This window comes from Mesocricetus auratus, unplaced genomic scaffold, assembly GCF_017639785.1.
Source record: "Mesocricetus auratus isolate SY011 unplaced genomic scaffold, BCM_Maur_2.0 Super-Scaffold_100676, whole genome shotgun sequence".
In the NCBI taxonomy this organism is placed as follows: domain Eukaryota; kingdom Metazoa; phylum Chordata; class Mammalia; order Rodentia; family Cricetidae; genus Mesocricetus; species Mesocricetus auratus.
This window is the reverse complement of record NW_024429266.1, coordinates 156,759,973-156,786,662: the sequence shown is the minus strand read 5'-3', so window position 1 is coordinate 156,786,662 and position 26,690 is coordinate 156,759,973. Positions and strand designations below refer to the sequence as shown.

The 26,690-nt window shown below is 44.2% G+C and overlaps 1 protein-coding gene across 1 annotated transcript in view; it reads left to right on the top strand.

Annotated features, from left to right (window-relative positions):
- The first annotated feature begins 4,902 nt into the window (after window positions 1-4,902).
- Window positions 4,903-26,690, top strand: part of Suclg2 (succinate-CoA ligase GDP-forming subunit beta) — a 256,446-nt gene continuing 234,658 nt past the window's right edge. The window contains exon 1 of the mRNA XM_040739204.1: window positions 4,903-5,052. Coding sequence (XP_040595138.1) covers window positions 4,963-5,052 — 90 coding nt within the window. The 5' untranslated portion in view covers window positions 4,903-4,962. The remainder of the gene's footprint in view (window positions 5,053-26,690) is intronic.

Here is a 26,690-nt window from a genome sequence, read left to right as displayed (position 1 = left end):
AACCCCCATGTTCATGCTCCTAGTTTGCTCAGAAGATCTTGTCCCTTTCCCCTTCTCTGAGGGACGATGTATGTCTCTCTTAGCGTCTTCCTTGTTTCCTAACTTCTCTGGAGGTGTGACTTGTAGACTAATAATCCTTTGCCCTATGTCTAATATCCATATAGGAGTGAGCACATACCATGTTTGTCTTTCTGTGACTGGGTTACCTCACTTGGGGTGGTTTCTTCTAGTGCCATCCATTTGCCTGCAAATTTCAAGATTCCATTGTTTTTTTCCCTGAGTAGTACTCCATTGTGTAAACGTACCTCATTTTCTCCCTCCACTCTTCAGTTGAGGAGCATCTAGGCTGCTTCCAGGTTCTGGCTATTATAAATAATGCTGTTATGAACATGTTTGTACATATGTCCTTGCTGTATGAATGTGCATCTTTTGGGTATATGACTAAGGGTGGAATTGCTGGATCTTGTGGTAGACTGATTCCCATTTTCCTGAGGAATCTCCATACCGATTTCCAAAGTGGCTGCACAAGTTTGCACTCCCATCAGCAATGGAGGAGTGTTCCCCTTTCTCTACATCCTCTCCAGCATAAACTGTCATTTATGTTTTTGAATTTAGCCATTCTGACAGGTGTAAGATGGTATCTTAGAGTTGTTTTGATTTACATTTCCCTAATGGATAAGGATGTTTACCAATTTCTTAAGTGTCTTTCAGTTATTTTAGCTTCCTGTATTGAGAATTCTGTTTAATTCTGTACCCCACTTTTTAACTCATTTATTTGGTGTTTTGGTGACTAGCTTCTTGAGTTCTTTGTAAAATTTGGAGATCAGCCCTTTGTCAGATGTGGGGTTGGTGAAGATCTCTTCCCATTCTGTGGGCCGTTGTTTTGTTTTATTGACTGTGTCCTTCGCCTTGCAGAAGCTTCTCAGTTTCAGGAGGACCCATTTATTAATTGTTGATCTCAATATCTGTGCTACTGGCATTGTGCTCAGGAAGTGATCTCCTGTACCAATTTGTTCAAGGGTACCTCCCACTTTCTCTTCTTAGAGGTTCATTGTGGCTGGATTTATGTTAAGGTCTTTGATCCATTTACACTTAAGCTTTGTGTATGGCAATAGATATGGATCTATCTGCAGTCTTCTATATGTCTGCTCCAATTATGTCAGCACCATTTGTTGAAGATGCTGTCTTTTTTCCATTGCATAATTTTAGCTTCTTTGTTAAAAACCAGTTGTTCATAGGTGTGTGGGTTAATATCAGGTTTTCAATTTAATTCCATTGATCTACCTGTCTATTTTTGTGCTAATACCAAGCTGTTTTCAGGACTATAGCTCTATAATAGAGTTTGAAATCAGGGATGGTGATGCTTCTAGAAGTTCCTTCATTGTACAGGGTTGTTTTGGCTATCCTGTGTTGTTTGTCCATTTAAAGTTGAGTATTCTCCTTTCAATGTCTTCAAAGAATTGTGATGGGATTTTGATGGGGATTGCATTGAATCTGTAGATTGCTTTTGGCAAGATTGCCATTTTTACTATGTTGATCCTACCTATCCAAGAGCATGGGAGATCCTTCCATTTTCTGGTATCTTCTTTAGTTTCTTTCTTTAAAGTCTCAAAGTTGTTGTCATACAGGTCTTTCACTTGCTTTTAGCCAGTTTTTCTTAAATTATCCTGTCTGCCTTTTTCTTCTGGGCTTTTTCTTTTTCTCCTGTAATCTTATTTTCACTCTTATTCTGTGGCTGTCTGTGTAGCTTGGTGGCTAGTCCCTAGCATCCTCCTCTCCTTGTTCTCTTGCTCCTCGATCTCTCTTGCTTCCCAATCTCCCTTTTGCTCCTTTTATTTATATTCTCTGCCTGCTAACCCTGCCTATCCTCTCTTGTGCCCTGCTATTGGCCTTTCAGCTCTTTATTAGACCAATTAGGTGTTTTAGACAAGCAAAGTAACACAGCTTCACAGCATTATACAAATGCATCATAAAAGAATGCAACACATATTTGCATCATTAACACAAGTGTTCCACAGCATAAACAAATGTAACACATCTTAAAATAATATTTTACAACAAGGAAGCTCAGTTTGAAGAACATAGAGGATGGAATCTTCCCTTCATGGTCAGTTTTGGACCCTTTCCTTTAACACACCAATTCTGAAAAAAGATAACATCACAATTGCTGTTCCTTAATATTTCAAATACCACCGGGATAGGGAGAAGATGATGGCAGTAAATGGTTTGATGCAGTCCTTTAAGGGAAGGCTACTTCTTCCTGTGCAAAACAATAGAGTCTGAGTTGTACTTCTGTCCAATGGTAGAGAAATGACTACCTAAACTGTCAATCACAGGGGCAGAAGACCAACCCCCCAGCTGATACATGCTGAAGAAATGATAAAGAGACGGGAAGAATAATTGTCCTTTAGTGAAATAAGGTAGATCCCAGAAGCTTCTCCCCTCAGGCAGCTGTGTCTCCTTGCTTTCTTTGGAACACTGAACCAAATCCTTATCCTGCTTGACCTGACATTCCTGGCTCCTTCCCCAGTTAAACAAACTCATTTTTCTCTTAAGTTTTTTACTCAAAAAATTAATTTAGGCAGAGAAGTGATGGCAAATGCCTTTAATTCTGGCACTTGAGAGGCAGAGGCAGGTGGATGTCTGTGAGTTTAAGGCTGGCCTTTTCTACATTTCGAGTTTCAGAACAGGCTCCAAAGCTACAAAGAGAAACCTATTTCCGGAAAACCAACCAACCAACCAACCAACCAACCAACCAACCAACCAAACAAACAAACAAACAAAAAAACAAAAGCAAAACCCCCAAAACCAAATGTAACCTACTCCATTTTTGTTTGTTTTGCAAAGAATCGTCCAAATCCATTAATTATATTGATCCAAGTGAATAAAAAGTCGTGGGGAGAGTGGAGTTATAAAATTCTACAGATTTGGACAAGATCCAATGCATTCATGATGGTATGGTCATCATAGATTCAGACTGTGATAATCCACAGATGGCTCAGTGGCTAAGAGAGCTTGCTGTGCAAGAGTGAGGAGTGACGTTCAGATTCCCAGGACCCACATAAACAGCCAGCTGTATCCATTCCACTGTAACTCTAGTGCTGTTTCCTGCCGAGACAAGATCACTGGGGCTTGCTGGCTGTTATACCAGTTCCAAGTTCAGAAATATATTTTTGTCTCTAGAGAATAAGGGGGCAAATGGAGCAAGACACAGATGGCTTCCTGGCCTCTGTACACACATGAGGTATACACAACACACACACACACACACACACAGACGTACATACTGACACAGACACATAATAAATGAATGAAGACAGAGAAAATATGTGTAAGCATCTCAATGGTTATCAAGGACAGATATGGGTGAAGCTGCCTAAAGACATCTGGGTTCTTTTGGAGTAATGTTCTGCAGTTTCTCTGTCAATGTGACATTACATCAAATGAAAGTTTAAAGAAAGGTGACCCAAGACACAATTGTGAGTGTACTATTGCTGTAGTGTCCCCTGTCTGTCTCATGATCATATATTCAAAGTGAGTAAGGTTGGAAAAACTCAACTAAAAAGTAGTGTTGGGGGTTGGACACAAGACACAATTGTGAGTGTACTATTGCTCTAGTGTCCCCTGTCTGTCTCATGATCATATATTCAAAGTGAGTAAGGTTGGAAAAACTCAATTAAAAAATATCCCCAAGTAGTGTTGGGGGTTGGAACATGAATTTGAATCTCATGTGTTCTTTTCATTGCCTGGCTTCTGCCAAGGTTCTTATTCATTGTGTGCCTCAGTTTCCTTTTCTGCAAAATGAGTATGGGAACTTCACCTACTTAAAAGATTGCCACAAAACTTAAATGGATTCATATTTGTTCAATGCTTGGCATATAGGGGTTGTTATTGTGATTTTTATTTTATGTAAGCGCATAGCAAAAGCGGCCTATACATTCTTTTGTTTTGTTTTGTTTTTTGTTTTCCTTCGAGACAGGGTTTCTCTGTATTGTTTTGGAGGCTGTCCTGGAACTCTCTCTGTAGACCAGGCTGGCCTTGAACTCACAGAGATCCGCCTGTCTCTGCCTCCCGAGTGCCGGGATTAAAGGCATGATGGGCCACAAATGCCTGGCTGCGGCCTAAACATTCTAAACAAATACTTTTCTCAATGCTGAGTAGAAAATTCGGCAATAGCTTTTTATTAACTTAAAGTTAAGGAGCAAGAATACACATGTCTCTAAGACATGCCTAAAAACCTCCTTCACTTTCACAAGAGAGGCAGGGTGGTGCCTCTCTATTGTCACCGTGTTTGAGACTTAGAGGAAGGGTCAAGAGTTTTCCATGACTTTCTGGCCTATGGAAGGTATTTGAACCCGATCTCAGAAACCAAAAACGAGAACAACAAACCACTACCACTTAAAACAAATCCCCCACCTTCCCCAAACTTCACCTGCCCCACAAGGCCTGTGGGCAGCACTGGTTCTAATTCCTTCCCTTGGAACAATCCTTTTTCCAAGAGGTGTCCTGTGTTAATGGTATCAGTTGCTAGGGCTGGACCTAGCAGCCCTCACTGCAGTCAAACAACCCCTTCATCTGTGGCTCCCAGGGCCAGTTTAAACCATTGTTCCTGGGCTGAGATCCTTGTTTGCTTGGAAGCCAAGCAAGATGTTGCAAGCTCTGGGAAGCCACAAGGCGTCGAGTGGGGTGGTGATGGTGGTGGGCTTAGCAGAGGTGGTGGGAGTGAGTGGGTGAGTTCCCTACCCTCCTGCCACTCCCATTCCTTCCCTTTCCCAATTCACCCCGTTCCCTTCGGCCTCCCCCTGCTCCTCCCCTCCCCGCCTCCTCTTCCGCCCCGCCCTGCCCCGTCTCTCCCCTCCCCTCCCTTCCCCGCCCCTCCCGTGGCCTGGGTCAGGGCCGGCTCCCTCCCCCGCCCCGCCCGCTCCCTCCCCCTGGCGGCCTTTCCTCAGGTTCCTGGTTAAGATGGCGTCCCCGGTGGCCATCGTGGCACAGGCCGGAAGGCTTCTGCGAGAGCAAGCGCTGCGACCGCGGCTCCTGGCGGTCAGGTCCCAGGTGAGCGCGGCTGGGACGACGCAAGCCACCCGCTGTGGCGCCCCTGCTCGGCGGTGGCTTCTTCGCCCCCGAGACCCACTCGCGACCCCGTGCTCCCCGGCGGCGCGGCTGGCTGAGCGGCGTCCCTGGTGCAGCAGGACCCGGGCCACCTCCCACGGGAGGTCGCGGGGGTCGCGGGGGCCAGAGTGCACACCCCACGGTCCGGGTCGTTCTAACGCCCCCCTCGGCGGCCCCCGGGCGGGCACTGGAGCCCGGCGCTCGCACCGGGGGAGGCTACGAAAGTTGCTCGCACTGTTGGAATCCAGAGCTTTCCCGGTCTTTCCTGGCGCTGCTTTGGGGGCGTCTGTCTGCCTGAGCTCTCCTGGCCGGCCACGTGCTCCACATGCAGAAAAGTGGCGGCTGCCAAGGTTGCTCACCTGCCGGGGTGAACGCTGCAGGTTGTTGCTTGGGCAGCCTCTGTGCGCTTCGCTCCGGGCGTGGGGGCGGGGATGCAGGGGTCCAGGAGGAAAGTGGGAGCCAGTTCCTCTTCTTTCTATGAATGGCCCGTGTCAAAATTCCTCAGACCCTGCCAACTTTGTCCATGCCTCCTGGAGACCGAGTTGCTAGTGTTGGGCTCACAACAGCGCCACGTTGCTCCCATGTTTAGTTTACCTGCTTCTGATGGCGACCTTCTCAGTAGCCAGAGGCCTCTGCGGGGAAACCCTGTTGGCTTTGACACTTGGAGAAGTCATGATCTACTTCTGTAGATTACTACCTCCTCCGGAAAGGAAAACTTCCCAGCTCATTGAGAGGCAAATGATCACATTTTAACCAAGGCAGGCACAGGGCACTGGGAAAACTGAAAGAAAAAGTTACTAATGATTCTTTTGAGTTACTCTAAGTAGTTATCACACCCGTGAATGTTTTTTTTCCTTTCTTTTCATTACCATTTCTTGTTATTGTTAATGGGAATTTAAGAGGTGCTAATACTCATAATTGTAATATCCTTAATAGGCACTTGACAGTATGGTGGGTAAAGGACAGCGATGGCGGTTTGTCTAATTAAAATCACTGATACCTGCTCTAATAGAGTAAGGAGGTATCTCCAGGTGATCTAAGGCCTATTCATTATTTAAGTGTTATAAAAAAAAAAACAAGGACTGTGGTGCTGATGCAGTAGATTTGAATTTATGAGAAACATGGAGCCCAGGGCAGTGAAAAATCAAGACTAGGAGGGACATGCTTGTTCAGAGAAGCCTAAAACAGAACATTTAGGTGAAGTATGTTGTCATCTTCCCTATCCAAGTAATGAAACCCTTGGAATACTTAGGAGAGACTGGCTGGCAGGCAGACAGGGATGAGAAGACCTGTCACCTACATTGGATAATGCCCTTTGGTTTATGTACTTATTTTTCTGGGAACACCAGGCTTAGAAGATGGCAGTAGGGCTTCCTTGAGTGCCTGGAATCCCCGGTGCCATGTACAAAGCCAGGTATGGCAGCGTGAACTTGTGAACCCAGCACTGGGTCCCAAGAGCTTGTTGGCTAGCTCGCCTAGCTGAAATGGTGAGGTTCCACCAGAGTGCTGGAGGAAGGCAGGCGATTTTCAGGACAGCCTGAAGAGTGGCCCGGTGTAGAAAAGTCCAGTGCCCCAGAGAAGTTCAGTGACCTGTTCAAGGTTACAGAGAGTTTGAGGCAGAGCTGAAGGCTGAGTAAAGGTTTACTTCATGTTCCTGGTCTGGAAGTGGGGGTGTGGGGTGTGCCCATTTCCCATGTAAATTAAACTGCATACCAGTAGAAGCTGCAAGTCACTAGTGCTAGGGACACATTTCTTAAAGAAACATTTTGGAGTTTGTAATTGAAGTAGGTGCACACAGCCCGTGACTTTTAAGGATCTATTTTCTTAGTACCTGCTCCATGCCATTCTGATTCAATGCAAACTATCCATTTTCTGGATCATAGTTAAGGATGGTTCATTCACCTGGCCTCCCCCCAACCCCCAACCTTAGGAATCTTTTGGTATCTCAGAAATATGTTGGCACCCTCAGCCCAGGCTTTGTGAAGAAACAAAACAAAACAAAAAAATGGGTGGATGGGCTAAGATAAAAGACTTTCTGCTTTTAGAAGCAACTCTAAGGAGTTTCATAAAAATACCCATAGGATAACACCCCTCGTTGGGGTTAACTTTAGACACATTTTTGATGCTTAATATCATTGAACTTTCTCCCTCTGTCTTTGTCTGTCTGTCTGTCTTTTAAACTTCTGCCTTCTACTTCATTGTTTTGATTTTAGGTTGATAACTATATCCTTTATAGGTCTGTATTTAGCCATCTCTACACTATCAGGGAGGACAGCTTCAGGCCCTGGGACTTGGGGCTATAAGGAATGCAGGCAGAGCCCTTGACCACATGGTAATTTATTGGTGGCAAGATGGGCAAAGTAAGAAAGATGGTTTCCAGGACTGATGAAACCATAATGAAACCAAACAGGGCCACATGATGGGGAATAAATAGCTTCACAGGCAGGCACACCAAAGCCCAGAAAATCTGTTTCATAACATGTTTATTTAGGTTTTATTGTTTTCTTTTTTGAGACTGGGTCTCGTGTGTAGTTGTGGCTGGCCTATCTTGACTAGGCTGTCCTAGAATTCAACAGTATCTGCTTCCATCTCACTTCCAAGGATTGGGAGTAAAGATGTGTGCTGTCATTCTGGTCTATGTTAAAAGTCTTATGGGAAGTGTTTTTTTGGTGATGCTGAACTCTTCCTTCCTTCCTTCCTTCCTTCCTTCCTTCCTTCCTTCCTTCCTTCCTTCCTTCCTTCCTTCCTTCCGGTTTCATGTAGCTCAGGCTGGCCTTGAACTCTTGTAAGCATTTTGATGGCTCAGATGGGATGGACAGGGATGGATTCTGGTACTTGGGGGCCAAAGAATACTGAGTGTTACAGCTCAGATGGAAAGGTATTCTGGCACTGGGGAGCCAAGGAATACCACAGGTCACAGTAAGCAGAGCAGCTTACAGCCCTGCTTTAGGGAAAAGTTTCCTTAGTGTATCAGTTCTGCTCTAGCAGGAGAGGGTTTACCTGGGGAATTTGTTACAGTTTAGCTCCAGTTCACCCCCCACCACCCAAGGTTTCCCTAGCAAAAAGTACAGGACTGCTCTGCCTAGGATTGTATCTGCTCTCCGGAAAGAAGGTCTCACTCAAGCCTCATTCAAGAGATTTATTGGGAGGGAAAAATCCAGGAGAGAGGCTGTTCTCTGCCAGGGTGGACAGCCAGGCAGCCTGAACAGCCAGAAGCTGAACAGGCACAGGTTTATATAGGGCTTCTTAGGGGCAGAGTTTTTCCAGGGAGATTTCCAGGATGGGGATTGGTCAGATTTCAATCCCTGAGATCAAACTGGGTAGATCTCCTGCTCAAAGATTGTTTTTTTTTTCTGCATAGGTTTAGGGTCAGTTTTGGCTTTGGTTTCAGGGCCAAAGTGTTTCTTTCACTGGTTCTTTTTAGCCTTTTGGCTCTAATTTTAGGGCCAGGGTGTATATCTTTCACCGGTTCTGATTCCAGGGCAAAGTGTGTTTCTTTGACACTGGTTTCAGGGTCAGGGGGCATTTCTTTGGTTCTTGTTGCAGGGCCAAAGTGTGTTTCTTTGGCTCTGCTCAGGGTGTGTTTCTTTAGCTGGCCTTTTCCCCTTACAACTCTCTCTTGCTCATCCTCTTTCTACCTCCTGAGATTACAGTCATGATCCACCACTTCTTGTTTTATGTGATGCGGAGGGTAATACCTGGCCCATTGTGCATGCTAAGACAAGCACTGTGCCAAGAGCTGTAACCTCAGTCCAGGTAGTAATGATACTTAGTAGAGTATAGCTGCCTTTTGGGCCTTTTCTGTCTCTTGATGCCTGCATAATGTTCAGGGAAGCTTGTGTATTAAGGGATGCCTAGACGTAAGAGACATGGCCTTTTGGGTCCTAACTTCGGGATTGCTGCTGTGTAGTTGACTGTATACTTACTGTCAAAGGAAACTGCTCACACCCCTGTCTCTGTTGTCATTTGCTTCAGGAAAAAGGGCAATGGAGACAGATGGATGCATGCTTTTTTGTCTGTTTGTTTGTTTGAATCAGGGTCTCACCATGTAACCCTGGCTGCCCTGGACCTTACTATGTAGACCAGGCTGGCCTTGAATTCACAGATATCCACCTGTCTCTGCCTACCGAGTGCTGGGATTACAGGTGTGTGCCACCATGCCCAGCATACATGGGCTTTAGAAGTGAAGGGCTAAAGGGTCTGTACAAGCTTATGCCAGCTAACGAAGTCAGGAGACAGCTGCAAGCTGTAGTTTACCTGTGTTTGCCTGATGCCCTGGGGAATACATATCTTGACTTTTTTCTTTTCCTAGTTGTTAAAACAACAAACAACGAACAAGATAAAAAAAACAAACAAACAAACCCAGACCAAACCCAAACAATAAAAACCCAAACCCCCAAAGGTTAGCCACAGTGCTTGCTGCCAAAGATTTCATGAACTCAGACTCTAAACGTTTGACCTTCTGCATGTGGAAGGCCTGTGAGTGACAGCTCCTGTCCCAGATTGCCTTGTGTACTCTGAAGGAAGCACAGCTTTCCTGGGAACAGGATTAAGTGCACAGGCCCATGGTAGCCAGAGCTGGGTCACCCTGGTTTCCTGGCTAGGTTCTGCAGGCACCAAGCCTAGAAAGTTATGGGAATGTGTCCGCTGGGAGGAAGAAAAGAAAGGGCATGGGTAACTGGAGTTAGCCCTTCACCCCTCCTTACCACTCAGTAGGAATCCTCCCTCGTGTGACACTTTCTTTCACTTGTTGGAAAAGTTTTCCCCGATTTATGTACATTTACATAAATAAGAGCATTATGTTGGTTTGGAAATTAATACAAGGAGCTCATTCACTGAAGGTGGGGTGATGGGGCTGACATTCCCGGGGTGGGGCGGGGGGAATGGATTGCATGCCTGTCATTACAAATGTTCTGTGCAGAAGGGAGAGGCAGTCCGGAGTGAGGAGTAATGTTGAGCTTTTAGTAAATGAAGAAGGATGAATGAATGAGGCTGTAGGAAGCCCAAGACCTGGCAGATCACATGACTTCATAACAGAAAGTCAAGCAAAACGTAGTCATTTACCAAAATATTTTCTGAAAGCTCAGTGCTAAGTTCTGCAAAGGCAAAAAATCCCAGTGTTTTATCAAAACCCAGTGCATAGGAGACTTGAGTAGGTTAGTATACATAATAGATAGCAAGGAGTTTCCTTGATCATTTGACTGGGCTCTCTGTCCAGTGATTGCTATCTGTATCTTTTCTACAGTATATAACACATGTCTCCACTTCATCCCATTTGTTGATTGCCTGTCTTCCCTGTCCTCTCACAAATATAAGAATGTGAGCTTCATGAGTAGACTTTCTTATACATTGCTGTTTCCCCAGCTGGCCTAGCTAGGGGCTGTCAGCATTTGTGGTCTGATGAATTATTGGAGTACACAGACAAGGGAAAGGCAGGTAACAGTCAAAGAGCAGATACAGATTAGAGAGGAAGGGTTGAGCTGCAACCGGCAAAGGAACTAATTGTTGAACACTTTGTATGTGGCAGGCTGTGCAAAGAGTTTATTGCTGGTTATTACTTTAACCCTTACAATGTCATGGCAGGAGGTGGTGGTGTCACCTCCATGCTGCATGTAAAGGAACCTGGACACAGAGAGGTCACATAATAACTGGCTGTAAATCATTAAACCGTATCACCAGTTTGGGCTGAACCATCCAGTTGAGTGCAGTGCTTACCTGCCCTGCACCTCCTCCTTTGGTTGTTTAGATTTGGGTTGGCTCAGCCTGTTGGAACTTCTCACCTTCCTGGACTCTGATCCCCCGCCCCCCTTCTCTCGATCTGGGATCTAGGGAACAGTGGCAGAAGGCAAGAGTTCTGCTTCTCATTCAGCTGAATTCACATACTAGATCCCCAAGGCTCCTGCTGTGCAACCTGGAGCAAATGATTATTTTTAAAGATTAATTTTATTAGTGCATATTAATTACACAGAAAATAGGCTTCGTTGCACCTTTTCACATTATGTATATACTCAGAGTTGCTACGAGGCTATGGCATACATTCTGTGGTCGTATCTGAACAGATGGTTGAACTTGACTCTTCTGTGAAAAGGAGTTAGTTCTCACAGGTGGCAGCTATAATGATTCAGTATGATTTATTACACATTTGGCATTATGATTAGATCACAGGCCTACAATGATTATTTCTGTTGCCATGAATTTGAAGCTAAAGTGGCTTGCCTTTTTCAAAAGAATTTATTAATCTGTATTAACGATTCTTTCCTAGGTTTCCTAACATTTATCATGTATGTCGCCTCAGAATCAGGCACTGATTTCATGCTTCCTTAGCCTTGATTTCACCAAATAGCCGTGTGAGACAGGAATGATTATGTCAAGTTCATACGTGGAGAACTTGAGGCCGAGGAGTGGATGGAGGCTTGCCTCCAAGCCCTTAGGAATCATCAGTATCCCAGAGCTGGGATGTGGGAGCTCAGCCACACCATCCTAGCTGTTATTCTCTAAAATGTTTGCATAACTTGGCTAGGGTTAGTAGCAAAGGCATCTGGACTTGGGTGAGTTGAATGTTAGAGGTTGGGGAACACCTAAGAAGAGACCAGAGACCCAGTGGATACCACTGACTAACTCAAAATGCTGGCTTAGGAGTTTAAGAAAAATGAGTTGAATTTTCGGGGGCATTTCCTGAGTTGAGGATTTGGTCCGTGTCCTTAGTTTATGGCAAGCTTACTTACAGAAATGATTGCGAATGAATAACACTTAAGCACAAGCTGTGGAGGTACACGTAGGTGTCTGTGGTCTGCTTCTAGGACTTGTTTTTACTGTAAAATGAAGAGACTTGATGTAGTATATGAACTGGTATTAGAACTACTGCAGAGCACAAGGAATAGACTTGTGCAGGTGGGAATTCATGAGTGGATAGAGGGCCAGGTGTCTGCCCCACCCATTGCCAGTTTTTGTGCTGTGGATGCCCCCTGTGTGCAGCTCAAGGCACCAGGGACATTCAGCAGGCTGCCCTGTAGAGTTTGGGGTGGTGGGGCAGTGAGAAAAAGACAGAGAAATGGGAAAAAATCAGTGCATTGTTATGAGTGGGAGGGAGGGCGATGGGGAGCCACTGAAGGTTTGTAGACAGAAAAGGGCACACCACATTTTTCTGCTTTAGGCAGTGTGAAGAGGGCTGAAGGCCTGCAGGAGAGCAGACCATCTGAGAGACTTTTGTACCAGCGAGTCTGTATACCAGGATCATAGGCATAATCCAGGCCGGGAACCAGATCGCTAGGGTTAAAACCTTGTCCCCAGAGCACCACCTTGTGATCTTTTATTTCTTATTTATTTATTTTTAGCATCTATCTTTCTTTTTCATGCTGCGATGTCTCTGAAAGCTGAATGTTTTGTTATTTGTGTGTCATAAACTGATTGACTGTCTCTTCTATCTACAAAATAGATAAAGTGGGAGATAAAGGGGTAGGCCAGCAGTTACTATTCAGCTTGGGACACTGGAGAGCCCTGTGAGTAATTACTGTGTGACAGTAGGTAGAAGCTAGGATGTCACTGGAAAACTGAATCGGCAGATGCTGTTAATTAGCGTGGACTAGCTGGGGCCATGGGAACCGGAAAGACAGACTGAGGTTATTAAAGAAAGAGAGCTAGGAGGTGGCGGTGAGATGGCCCAGTGGGTAAAGGTGCTTGGTGCCAAGCCTGATGACCTGAGTTTCATCTCCAGGACCCACATGGTGGAAGGAATGAGAGAACCAACTTTGCCTGGCAAGTTGTGTTCTGCACCCCACAAACAAAAAGTATCAGAAACAGGAAAGTAAGTCCTGGGATAGCACACTCCTGCAATCCCAGCAGTTGAGAGGTGGAGACAGGAGATCAAAAGTTCAAGGTCATTCTTGCCTACAAAGTGAGTTCAAAGCAAGTCTGGCATGTGTGAGATTCTTCTCAGAGGGGAGGGAGGGAAGGGGGATGGAGGGAGGGAAGGAAGAAGGGAGAAGAAGAGCTAGAGGCAGGATGGGATCCGTAATTTTCCTGACAGGTTTCTATTGCTAGCCTCTCTTCTGCCCTGAGTCAGATGATAAAAGTGTGACAGGGCTGCTGCTGTTCCCGGGCAGAGGAGGTATACATTTTATTTTATTTATTTATTTTGGTTTTTTGAGACAGGGTTTCTCTGAGGCTTTGGAGGCTGTTCTGGAACTCGCTTGGTAGTCCAGGCTGGTCTCGAACTCACAGAGATCCGCCTGCCTCTTCTCGAGAGTACTGGGATTAAAGGCGTGAGCCACCAACGCCCGGCCTAGGTATACATTTTATACTCTGTGTATAAAATATCCCTGACACCACCTGCCCAGGGAACTGTGTACTCTGTCCCTGTGTCTGGGTGTTTGCTGGGCATGTTAGGACCTCAGTCAAGACACAGGCACAAAAGAAGAGAAACAGCAAAAAGGAGAAATGTGCTAGCTTACAAAGCACATTCCAGGACACATATAGCCCTGCCAAACCTTCTCGGACCCACTTGGTGAAGGGAGAACCAGCCGGCACTGACAAGTTGTCCACTTACAGGATGGCTACATGCCTTGGCCCACACACATGCATGCGGCCAAAATACATTTTAAAAATGTGAAAAGCGAAACACCCTCCCCACCCAATGAAGCACAGTGCAGCCCTCCCCAGGGGTATGCCTGTCCTATCTAATTCCAGTAGCAGCCCAGGCCTTTGGAATGGGGCAGCCTGGTGTAGCTCTTCCTTTCTCTGCTCTCATTCTTGGGTGTAGGTAGGTTGGTCCTCCTAAGGTTTCTTTGGAGTATATAAAAAAGGAGAGACTTTCTTGGGCTTGCCTCAGGAAAAATAAATGACTTACGGTATTGAAGGGGAGTGCCCGACCTCTGAGCCTTACTGTCACTTGCAGAGCATTTCTTTGTAAGGTCATCCATCCACATGGTCAGATGAGCTTTCACACTGGGCACCCCTGCTTTCCCTGAGCTCTGTGTCCCGAGACACCCGGGTCTCTTGGTTCTCTACTTCCTGCTCTCAGGGAGGAGGATTCATGTGAGGTCTGATGGTCAGTAAGGGATTCCCCTTTGGGCTGAGCTTCCTTTGGTCATCACCGCTGCAGTTACATCAGCCGTGTATTAGCTCCAGGATAAGGTGTAGGGTTCAGTCCACTCAGACCACCAGTAAGAAGCTCATACATTTTATTGCTAAAACTGGGGTATGTTTGAGAGCACATGGCAACCCTGTTTATAAGGTAATCATGCCAGGATTTTAGGATAGCCCAGAACTGGAGAGCATCCTGCCTAGGCTCAAATATCGCTTTCAAGGCTTAATATATTTATGATTTTGGAGATTTATATGTTTTATTGTAAGACTGACTTTTTGCATTAAAATGTCTCTAAAATGCAGATGTCTTTTGCACTTTGTGTCCTGGTGATTTCCACCCCCTCTACATTAAAAGATACATAACTTTTATGTAACTGGTGGCTTATTAATATAATTGTTGTTATAGGGCAAGCATTGTATCATCCAGCTACATCCCAGTCTTGATTTGTTTTTGCTTTGTTTTGTCTTTTTGTTCATCTTGGTTTTAGACAGGATCTCACTGTGTAGCTCAGACTGGCTCACAGTGATCCTGCTGCCATTTTGCCAGTGATGGCTTGCAGGCATGTGCCCTGAACCTGACCTTCGTGCCTTAGATCTGGTGGAGTTATTTAATTCTTAGGGCCTCAGCTTCCTTCTCTTTAAACTGGGCAAAGTTACTATTGTAGTTTCCTGGAGTTGAATTGAACTGATGCACATGAGTTCTAGTCCCAGACCCTAAATGATCACTAAATGTTGGCATAATCAGCCAACAGGATATCTATCCATTGGACTTTATGTCCATGGAAGAGTTGCTTCTTATGCGATCCCGGCTTTCCTCCCTAGTCCTTCAGACTCCATGACTTGGATGGAACATTAACAGGAAGTAGGGGGCTGGAAGAATCAGGTGGGAAAGTGGGGTCTTGCCCTGTGATCTGTGACAGAATCTTGGATGCTCACCATTGCTTGGATCTGGAGATAGCATTCAACTGCTATCTCAAGTACATGCCAATAGTTTCTCCTCAGGGATGGATCTCTCTCCATGTTTGCCTAAGAAACCCATCCTGCCCTCTATCGGCATCATCTGCTGCATTTGCTTGGCTACAGAAGGACTTATTTGGGTTAACTTCCTTTGCAAGGAAGCAGATAAACCACATTTAATATACACTCTCACTCCAGCCTGAGGGTATATGCAAGCCTTTAATAAGTAATACAAAGAAAGTTGGGACTTATTATTTTTGATTAAGGGAATAAACTATTAATGATGGATGCTTCTTTGTTGAGATTTAGAGTACTTTTAAAGTGAAGTATCATTAAAATTGAAAACCAGCAACACAAGGACAACAAAATGAATTTTTTACCGACTTTTTAAAATAACGAACTGGGGGAAAAAAGGTTCTCGTTGGTTAATTAGATAAGCCAAGGGTATAGAGATGGTGGAGTTGAAGACAGCTGGTCTCCATGATGCAAAGCTGGTGTTGAAGGATGAGCATCAGGCCTCAGGCTTCAGGGAGTGTATGGAACTGAGGCAGGAGGCTTATGCCTGCTCCCTGGGGGTCTGGACTTAAGAGCTGCAGGATCAGTGTTGGAACCCAGCCCAACTAAAGCAGGGCCTGGGTGTCCTCAGTCGGATCCTTTCCTTTTTGTTTGACGCTGGTTTATGTGGAGGCGTTTGAGTGTTATAAAATAGATTTTATGACTTATTTTATATAAAATGTAATTTGATATGGAGGAAAATTTACTGAGTTAAACTTTATGTAAAGATGAGAAAAGTGCTAAATCTCCATGTGTATTAAGGGTCCCCAGGTAGGAATATTCAGTAATGTCCCTTACCTTCATGTGATTGTATTTATTTGCTCACAGTGACCATGAGTATAGTGCCTCGTTCTTGTTTAGATAGGATCTTATGTGGTCCAGGCTGGCCTCAAACTCAGTATGAACCAATGGTGACTTTGAAATTTTAATCCTCCTGCAGCCACCTCTTCAGTGCTGGGATTATAGTGGAGTGTCGTTGATATGTATGTGGTCCTGGGGATGCAACCCAGGACCTTGGCATGCTAGGCAAGCACTGACCCACTGAGCAAATCCGCAGCCCCACAGTGTTCCTTTCTTGAGGTGTTTCGTTCATGAGGAATCCATGTCTGACTCCGAGAACCTTGCCTAGAACTCTGACGTTTAAATAAGCATCAGGGTTATTGTTTAAATAGGATTAATTATTAACACAAAACAGCACTTGGGTATTCAGATTTTGATGCATTTGTGGTGGGACTGGAACCCAGGGCCATGCGCATGCTAGGCAAGTGCTGTCCACTGAGTCTTACCTGAAACTCTGGAGCTGCTCTTTCGATTCAAAGCTTGGACTAGCAAATTTTTTAATGGCTCTAAAATCTTGTTTATGTTCCTCAAAGATTTTTAAGATTTAAAATATGAATTCTTATTGTTTTACTTTGCTTCTTTTAGTGTGGTAAATTTTATGTAACAAAAGTTGACCATCTTAAGCTTTGAACTGTTGTGTGGCTTTACACACACCCATTCACTCGTTTTCTTACACACCCACTGCCAGCGTTTACTGAACTTACTCATCTTCCCAACCAACCTCTATTCCCATTAAGCACACTTCACCCTCAGCTAGGCAGCATAATTAGCTTCCATGATGTAGCATGCTGATTGGAATCATATAGTATCTATTCTTTCTTAGCTGGATTATTTCATTTAGCATGTCTTCAGAATCAATGTTGTAGTATGTGTCACAATAGCAGCATAATACTTTATGGAGGATATTTGTATGTATAAATATTCATTTTATATACATATATATATTTTCTTCATCCTCCATCTTTCAGGGAATGCTTGGCTGTTGTGAACATTCATATACATACATGAAAGTCTATGTTAATATTCACCTTTCTAGGAATGTTCAATGTGTAGTTTGAGCTGTATTTTTGACTCCCCATGTGTAATTAAAATGTATACTAGAAATATTGTTCTTTATGATAGTCTATAAAATATTTATATTTATATTTACTTCTAGCATGTTGGCTCAGTGTGACAAAGGTGTACTCTTAGGCTCAGGAGGTGGTGTCCTGGAAGGAAGCGTGGAGACAGAGACAATTGTTGCCCCTAAAGAACATTAAGTCTAGTTTGTTGTAGACTCACACATAGTGAATGTGTTTGTTGCCGAAACAACTTCCTGTCCCTGGGCATCAAGCTGTACTGTATCTCTTGGACTCACCGACACAGTGGCTATTAATAATGCTTGGAGAGCTGAAGCCAAGCTTATGTGGAAAGAGACTCCTGACATTTGTCAAGGTCATCCCAGAGTGTGCCTTTGGAGGAAAGGATCTGAGTCCTCATAGAGATCCTGTGTGGTGGGCATTTTTATTGTCATTGTCTAAGCCTATTCTGAAAGGGAATACACTGTGGCTCAGAGACATTAAACAACTTCCTTGTTGCCATTGCTGTTGTCCCTCAGGCTGTAACTCACAATGGCGTATTGAATTGTGCCCTTTATGGATTGAGTTATTCCCTGAAGTCCTTACCTCCTTACCTTTGTGAAGATAGGAACTCTAGTTAAAACGAGGTTGTAGAGCCAAGTTTGGTGGTGCACACCTTATTCCCAGCACTTCAGAGGCAGATGCCAGAAGGCAGAGGGCAGAGGCAGAGGCAGAGGCAGAGGCAGAGGCAGATCTCTGAGTTTGAGGCCAGCCTGGTCTACGAAGCTAGTTTCTGGATAGCCTGGGCTACACAGAGAAACCCTGTTCTTAAGAAGACAAACAAACCAAAAGAAGTTGTTAGCATGGACCCTAATCCAGTGTGTCCATGTCCTTATAAAACGGGACTGTAGACTCAGATGCACATAGTGAGGAGTGTGAAGGCAGTGGTCAGGAAAACAGAATGGTCTGCAGTGACCAGAACTGGGAGTGAGGTGTGTGATAGAGTCCGAGGACCTAGCCCTTTGATTTTGTACTTTTAGCCCTCAGAACTGTGACTGAATGTGTCTCCCTCCCTCTCCCTTCCTCCCTTCCTCCCTTCCTCCCTTCCTCCCTTCCTCCCTCCCTCCCTTCCTCCCTCCCACTGCCCTTGAGCCCTAAATATACACACAGATGCTATATTGTAAAACAGTTGACCAATGGCTAGGGCTTCTTATTGGCTAGCTCTGTCTTAATTATTAACCCATTACTATTCATCTATGCATTTCTACATGGCCTTATCTTATTGGAGAAGGGTCTTAACATGTTACTCCTTCCTCTGCTACATGGTGTCTCTTTGTGGCCTCTCTCTGCCTTCCTTTCCCGGAATTCTCCTTGTCTCCTAGTCCCGCCTATCTTCCTGTGTCTATTGGCCAAACAGTGTTTTATTCACAAAACAATAAGACAAACATATATACAGAATGACATCCCCTATCATCTCTCCCTCCCTCCCTCCCTCCCTCCCTCCCTCCCTCCCTCCCTCCCTCCCTCCCTCCCTCCCTCCCTCCCTCCCTCCCTCCCTCCCTCCCTCCCTCCTTCTCAGAAAGAGTCTGGCTGTGTAGTCCAGGCTGGCCTGGAACATGAGAGAGTCCTCTTCCTCTTGCCTTAGCCACATAAGTGATGGGACTATAGACAAGACCATCACATGCACATTTCTTCCTCCTCTTTTTTCTCCTCTACTTCACCCTCCCTTCTCTATAAGCCACATGATATGTGGTACATTGATATCATTACTAATATCAATGAACAGTGTATCCTCTGGGCTTTCTGAAGAAGGAGGATTTTGGCTGCCACCCTGGCATTATTGTGAAGCTGGTCTTGATCACTGGGACCTGGCAAAGAAGCAGGTGTGGATGGTGTTCTAGTCACATGTTCCTGCGATGAGGTGACAAGATGACCCTTCTCTTGACACATTGCTTTAGTCTCTGTGTTTGTCTTGAGGTGGCATCCCTAGTGCCTGAGAGAGGAACCAAGACCAACATTTGACATGCTTTAAACTTTCTTTGTTGTTTTTGAATCAAAATAGTTCCCTGTCACTTACTCCCTTGATTGAGGAGATACTGCTAAGAAAGGAGAGTTGTAATGGAGGAGAATATTGGCAGGCACAGGGACAAGGCTTGGTGCTGCATTCAAAAGAGAGGCCCAGAAACGTTTTAAATAGCAGTGAGCCTGGGAGACACGCGGGCCGTTATTCCGGTGTCTCAGTTCTGAGTTTTCACTTTGCCCTGAGATAAGAAAGCAGCAAACCTCATAGTTTTTTTATTTTTATTTTATTTTTTTGCAAATCTCATTATTATTATACTCACATGGCATCCGGAAAACCATTCTCTTTGCTCAGGCATCTCTCACCCAAGGTTAAACAAAACCCTAGTGTTTTAATGCCCTATGACAGGCCTTTTCAGAGATACTTGCATTACTTAATCCAACTGATTTTTTTATTTTGTAATCAGAGGCATTACTCCAGGCACTGGGTTCTTCAGTCCTATAAAGTTGAAATTTAAGAGTAATCAACTCGCAATCAAAAGCTGATTATGCCTGAACAGTAATGAACATAAGAGTGAAGCCTCTATAGTGAAAGAAAGAAAAGGCACAGTGGTATTCCTTGAAGATAAAGTGCGGAGAAGATGGCATGGTGTCCTGGTAAGTAGATAGTGGGTAAAGATCAGTGTGGAGAAGATGGCATGGTGTCCTGATAGGTAGATAGTGGGTAAAGATCAGTGTTGAGAAGATGGCATGGTGTCCTGATAGGTAGATAGTGGGTAAAGATCAGTGTTGAGAAGATGGCATGGTGTCCTGATAGGTAGATAGTGGGTAAAGATCAGTGTTGAGAAGATGGCATGGTGTCCTGATAGGTAGATAGTGGGTAAAGATCAGTGTTGAGAAGATGGCATGGTGTCCTGGTAGGTAAATAGTGGGTAAAGATCAGCGAGCAGCAGTGCTCACAGAGCGATGCAGTCTGGGGGGCAGCAGGGCTACAGGACATGGATGAGACTTAAAGCTCTAACCGTGACAATCGGCACTGCAGATGAAGGAATGTAGAGAAAGCCATTGAGTTTTAGCACTGAGTTAGGTCTGTGTTCTGGCGTTGATGGAAGGTATGGAGAACAGGTTTGTGTCTTTCTACCCTGTCGAGGTTGTGTGGCTTTTAACCTCTCTTAGCCCCCACCCCCTACTATACTGTTTAATATTTACTGTCCCTGTTGTTTGTCCAGACTCTTTCTCATTGCTGGGTCCACGTGTAACTTTGCCCAGTGGCTGCTGAAGCAGCTGGTACACAAGATGAGTTGAGGATATTCAGAAAGTAGCATCAAATCCCAGCCACTCATGTAGTCACATGATGCACACTGTTCACTGCTCTAGAGGTGGAAGGACCTGGGAGAATGATGCCGACTGAAGTCTCATAGAGTGGGCAACTTTATTCAGAGAATCTGACAATTTATATTCTGATGGTTGAGAAACTGAGGTCACAACACTCTTGTTTACTCACAAGCACTCAGCTTCCTTCCTTCCTTCCTTTTTTTTTTTTTTTTTTTGGAGATAAGGAAGGCCTCACACCTATTACATAGGCTAGTGTTCAGTATTTGGTTCCCTCAAATGCTCTTCCTGCCTCCTCATAGCTAGGACTGCAGATGCATACCACCATTATCTCCCTGGCTCCATGTATGCTATTCTGAAAACTAGGTTAGGAAGGGTGGTGCCCACAGTTAGGGTTGCTGAGGAAGTAGCCATCAGGAGGCTTAAGCTGAGCAAATCCCTGAAGGAGTTGAGGACAGCGAAACGCGGAGTAGTCTGGAAATGCGGAGTAGTCTGGGCAAAGAGTATTGCAGACAAAGGATGACAAGTGCAGAGGCCTTAATGTGGGGTCATGTGCTCACCGTGTTGGTCTGAGGTTTCCAGTTCAACTTTCATTCTCGGGAGCATAGTGTAAGGCTACTGGTTTCTGCATCTTTGTCAACCTTTAGAAATCTTAGCTGTCCTAGTGGGTAGATAGTTTTATTCTATTCTGTACTTTGTGTTTTACTAAGACTGGTCATATTGAATATCTTTTTATTTGCTGCTGCTACCTGTGTATCTTCATTGAGATGTTTCTCAGTGTCGTCTGTCCATTTTCTGTTTTGATCCCCCCCACAGGCTATCCTGGAACTGGCCTTGATTTAGAGATTCCCCTGCCTCTGCCTCCTGAATGCTGGGAATAAAGGTATGAGTCATCACTGCCTGTCTGCTTTGATTTTTAAAATGTTGAAATGTGAAAGTTCTTTATTCTGCATAGTGGCCATTTGCCAAATACGCGGTGTGCAGATATTCGGCCAGTCTGTGGCTCCTCCGTTTTAGTGCAGTCTGCCAGAGAGAAAACACATTGAACCTTAGTCAGCTCCAGCTTGCCTGCTTTTTTTCTGATGGATCATGATTTTAAAGTTATGTCCAAGAACTATCATCAAGCCCTAGAGCTGAAAGACACCTGCCATTTTTATTGATTGATTTATAGACAAAGCCTATATAACCCAGGTTGGCCTTGAACTCACCTTGTATCTTAAGGGCCTGACCTCAAACTCTCAGTAATCCTCAGCCTTCAGCCTCCAGAGTCCTGTGGTTTTTCTCTATTTTAACCAAGCTTGATAGCTAGCTAGCTCCCCCCCATATCTTCCTCCCTCCCTCCCCTTCTTCCCTCCCCTCCTTTCCTCCCCTCCTTCCCTCCCTCCCTCCCTCCCTCCCTCCTTCTCTCCCTCCACTTCCCTTCTCCTTCCTCCTTTAAAAAGTAGTTTCAAAGATGGGTGTTGGTGGCATACACCTTTAATCCCAGCACTCGGGAGGCAGAGGCAGGTGAATCTCTGTGAGTTTGAGGTCAGCCTGGTCTACAGAGCGAGTTCCAGGACAGCCTCCAAAACAATACAGAGAAACCCTGTCTCGAAAAACAAACAAACAAAAAAGTAGTTTCAAATATACATCTCAGATCCACTCTGAGTGAATATTTTTTACACACTGTAGGATCAAGGTGTCGTTTGTTTGTTTGTTTATTTATTTTAGCCTCACATCCTGTTGTTTCAGCACTGTTCCTTTGAAAGATTGAAACCTCTATGAATGGATGTTCCCACAAGGGCTATTATTCTTCTGGTGGAATTCTAGTATTTTAAGTCATTAGGCAATCCTGACATCATCTTTCATGATGAAATGTCTAAATTTTTGAGACACTAAGCTTGGGTTGGATTCTGTTTTGGATATGAACTCTTTCTTTGTGTGGCACTGCCTGTTTTCTCAGATTCATTTATTACATGTTTTGAGTCAAGGACCATTTAAGATCTGGAAGGGCATTTTTATTTCCCCCCTTCAAGACAGGGTTTCTCTGTGTAACAGTTCTAGCTGTCCTGGAACTCACTTTATAGAACAGGCTGGCCTCTAACTCACAGAGATCACCGGCCTCTGTCTCCCAAGTGCTGAGATGAAAGGTGTGCGCCACCACCACCTGGCTGGAAAGGCATCTTTGGTGTTTGGTTTAGTGTCCTGTGGACTTGGGCTGCTAAAGTCAGATGAAGCTCTTGTATCAGTCTATAGTCCAACAGATGCTGCTCTTGAAACTGGAGGTGTGGTGAAATTAATTTTCATTGTCTCTGCATAGTAGCTTTCTTTGTTCTGTTTTAATGTGTAATGGGCCACAGGAATACAGACAGCGAAATCATCAGTGATAGCTCAGTTACATAATGTTGATCAAATACAAATGTGCTGAAATGGATTCCAATGGTTGACAGGGGCCTTGTGTTTCCCAGCTTCTTTTCATTCGGTCTCCTAGGAAAGAAACTGACAGACACTCAAATGTGCTTTAAGAATCACACACGTGAGTTGAAATTATACTTCTGTGGGATGGTTTATAGTATTTTAGGACTGTAAGTAACTTTGGAAACGATTCAGTCCCAACACAGAAGCCAACACTGTTTTATATGGGCAGTGAAGACGTTGTGCTTACAGGGAATAGAAACCTGCTTCATGTTTCATGAAAGTCTGGCTGTTACACAGACTCACACTGCTGTGCCAGAGACCCCATTCTCATTCTGTTTTACAAACAGTTACTGTAATCGCAGGCTGTCAAGGCAGACTCCTGGCCCTAGTCCCTGTCTTGACCCTGCTGGGTCTGTGTTCTTATCACTACTCCCTTAGAGAATCCAAGGAAACAAGATACCAGGACGGCTTGCTGAAATCATGTGGGCGGGCAGGAAGGCTCAGCCAGTGATAAGTGATAGTGAGGGCACTATTTATAGCACATGCTCTTGTTAGTGATGATAAATTTTGTTTTTCTGTGTAGTAAGTTAAATCTGAATATTTTTCTTTCATTTTTCCCTCTGATTTTTAATAAAATTCTTTCCTCTTGCTTGTTTACCTGTTCGCTTACATCAAAAAATTAATTAGATAAGTAAATACTGTTTTTTCTTCCCGGGCAGTCAAGACGGGGTCTCACTTTATCCTGGAATTCATAATGCAGTCTACACAGGCCTGGCACTCCTGGTGGTTCTTCCTCAGCCTTCTAAGTACTTAAATTACAGGCATGACCTACCACACTCAGCTTAATATATTTGTCTTAATATATTGTTTAATCCATGGGTGTTCTATAAAGTAGTAGTATATGATATGCTTTCTTTTTTATTTTAAAAAGATTTATTTTTAATTATGCATGTATGTGTGTTAGGGGAGGGTTTGGGGTATGTGTGTATGGGTGCTGGAAGAGGGTGTCAGATCCCTTGGAGCTTGTGGTGCTGGGAGCTGAACTCTGCCCCCTGGGAAGAGCTGCAAGTACTCTTAGTCCCTGAACATCTCTAGCTTCTATGGTATGCTTTCTTAAAGGAACCTGAGTGGCTTTGGTTAAGTACTACACAGAATGCACACTATTTCTCTTTTCGTAGTATTCTTTGATGACAGTTCCCTCTGGGGGAGCAGGAGGGGTTGCTTGTTTACTTATTGTAGTGCTGTTCATCAAATCCGGGTCCTTGAGTCCTTTTCCCAGTCCTGTCCCCAGCAAAAGGGTGCTTAGAGAGCTCTTGGTACCACAGTGGGCGTGTAGACCTTTTCCAGTCTTCCTCCAACCTGTTGGCCTTCTTTTCTTCTTTCCTGCTGCCTGTAGACATACATGCAGAGCCCACCCACACACTGCTGTCACACTGAGCTGTGAAGTTCCCTCTGTCTTGGTTTAGATGTCCTCATGTGCTTCCACATTGTTTGCCACACTGGAAATCCTCTTCTTGACATCTCTTTGTTCATCTCTAGGGTTTATCCCAAATGGTACTCTGTGAAATGTTTTCTGTTTCTCACTGTCTTCTGGCTCCGTCCGTTGTGGACACTTGCTGAATCCCCTTCATCTTTGTGTCTTTAATTTCTCAAAAAATGACAATTACATAGAATTAAGATGTCTACATGCTGGTTAACAGACATACAGCCAACTCTGCTGTTGATGGAAAAAGTAGCTTTCAGTTATCCAGAAGAAAGTGTGGGCGTCTGGATGACATCACCACAATTTGCAAAGTAGAGAGAATAACTTTCTCATTTAATGAAAAACTGTCCGTGAATAAGTGATAAAAAATTAATTGAGAAGATAATCGGATATTGCTTCTAGCCTTACACCCCCTCCCCCATGAAAAAGCCAATTACTTACCCTTTTTTCTGAGAAGCTCTTTAATCAGTGAGTTTGGAATAGATTGTGGAGGGGTAAGTGGAAAAGCTTGTGCTGTAACTCTCAGCACTGTTGGGGATTGTTTACACATGTGTTGTTGGCATAGTTTTCAGTGCAGGAAGAGTTATTAACCAAATGGCAATGTTGAAGATAAACACTGGCATAGTTGGAAGCTTTTGGTTCTAAGGTATGATGCAAGGTCAGCTACAGAGTACTTGGGCCTCCCCCCCACCGCCCTTCTTGAGTGCTGGTGTTGAGCATAGGGCTTCATGTGCGCCACCAAGGAGCAATCCAGGTCCTTAGCCCCCCCTGCCCCTTGTACATCCTGTTCCCATCTTGGTGGCCTCTGAGCTTTTAACTTATGGTATGAAATGAAGGAATGAGTGAGTCAATAATATGAGAAACGAGATAGTCTGGTTTATAATATTTCATTTGTGTATGAATTAGAATTATTTAAAGTTAACCTATGGTTTAAAAAAAACAACCTTATTTTGTGATTAGCTGGGTATTTTATGCCCCTTTGGCTTCCCTTCCCCTTCTTACTAGTCTCGGTTTTTAGAAATCATCTGAGAACAGGATATGTCTTCTAGTTTGACAGGTAGCAATTGACTTGACTGTACTCCTGGGAGCCCGAGAAGAGCTAAAACAGTGCCTTTGTGTAGATGGGCCCTTGAGAGAACAGGCTGCTGCCTTGGGGAAGTCTGGGTCTTACTGCTAGTCGTAGCTGATCTAAGAAAGGTGATATCACTTTTCTGATTTTCATTTGATTTGAAAACCTTAGTTGATCATCATTAGAAAAACACTCAGAAAATACAGAAAACCATTAAAAGACTGTGATGGTACTTTCCTCACCTGTGCCCTAGAGAATGCTGTAGTGAGGACAGCATGGACCTGTTATGCTGTGCACAAACACACTATGTAAGTCTTGTAACCAGACTTACAACCATACTAGTCAGATAACTCTTTTCTCACAATATTCAGGAGTATTGCACACTCAGTAAGAATTTATGAAAATATTAATTTTGATGCCAAAGAATTCAGAGAAAGTGAAGACTGTGCCCGTGTAGCTGCAACCATTCATTTTTATATTTGTTTTATTATTTATATATTTTAATTTTATTTGCATATGTTAATTATACATGATAATGGGTTTCATTATGACATTTTTATGCAGTATAGGATTATCATCTTCACTCTATTGCCCTCTGGTTCTCTCCCCACTCCTGCAAATCTCCTTCTTGTTCCCAACTAAGTTCTTTTCAATTTTGTGTGTGTGTGTGTGTGTGTGTGTGTGTGTGTGTGTGTGTGTGTGTGTGGTCTGTGTGTGTATTCCTAAACATGTAAGTACAACCTGCCCTCTTTACACTGTTGTTTGTATGTATGTTTTCAAGGCCGACCATTGGTATTGGATAATCAGTTGTGTGCTCTTCTCTGGAGAACACTTCTCCCACTCTCAGCATCCTTTAGTTGCCTTTAGTTCTTTGTGTAGAGCTGAGGCCTCATGAGCTCCTTCCCCAATCCATGATGTCATGTTTACTGTTGTTGTCCTTGTTCATCTCATATTTAGGAAGTCATGTTTGTGATCCTTTATGGGCATAGATAGCTTCTGACATTCCTAGGAGCAACAGTTTTACTGCAATCTCCTTGTTCCTTGGCTCTTAACAGCCTTTCTGACCCCCTGTTCTGCAGTGATTCCTGTGCCTTAGTTGCCAGAGTTGTGTTGTAGATGTATCTGATGAATCTGGGCTCCACAGCGCTGTATTTTGAGTGGTTGTGGCTTTGTGTAATGGTCTCCTATTACAAAGAGAACTTCCTTGATGAGTGAGGCCTGTCCTTACTTGTGGCTGTAAGGGCAAATATGGGGAATGTCGTTAGGGCTTATGATTGTTCAGTAAAAT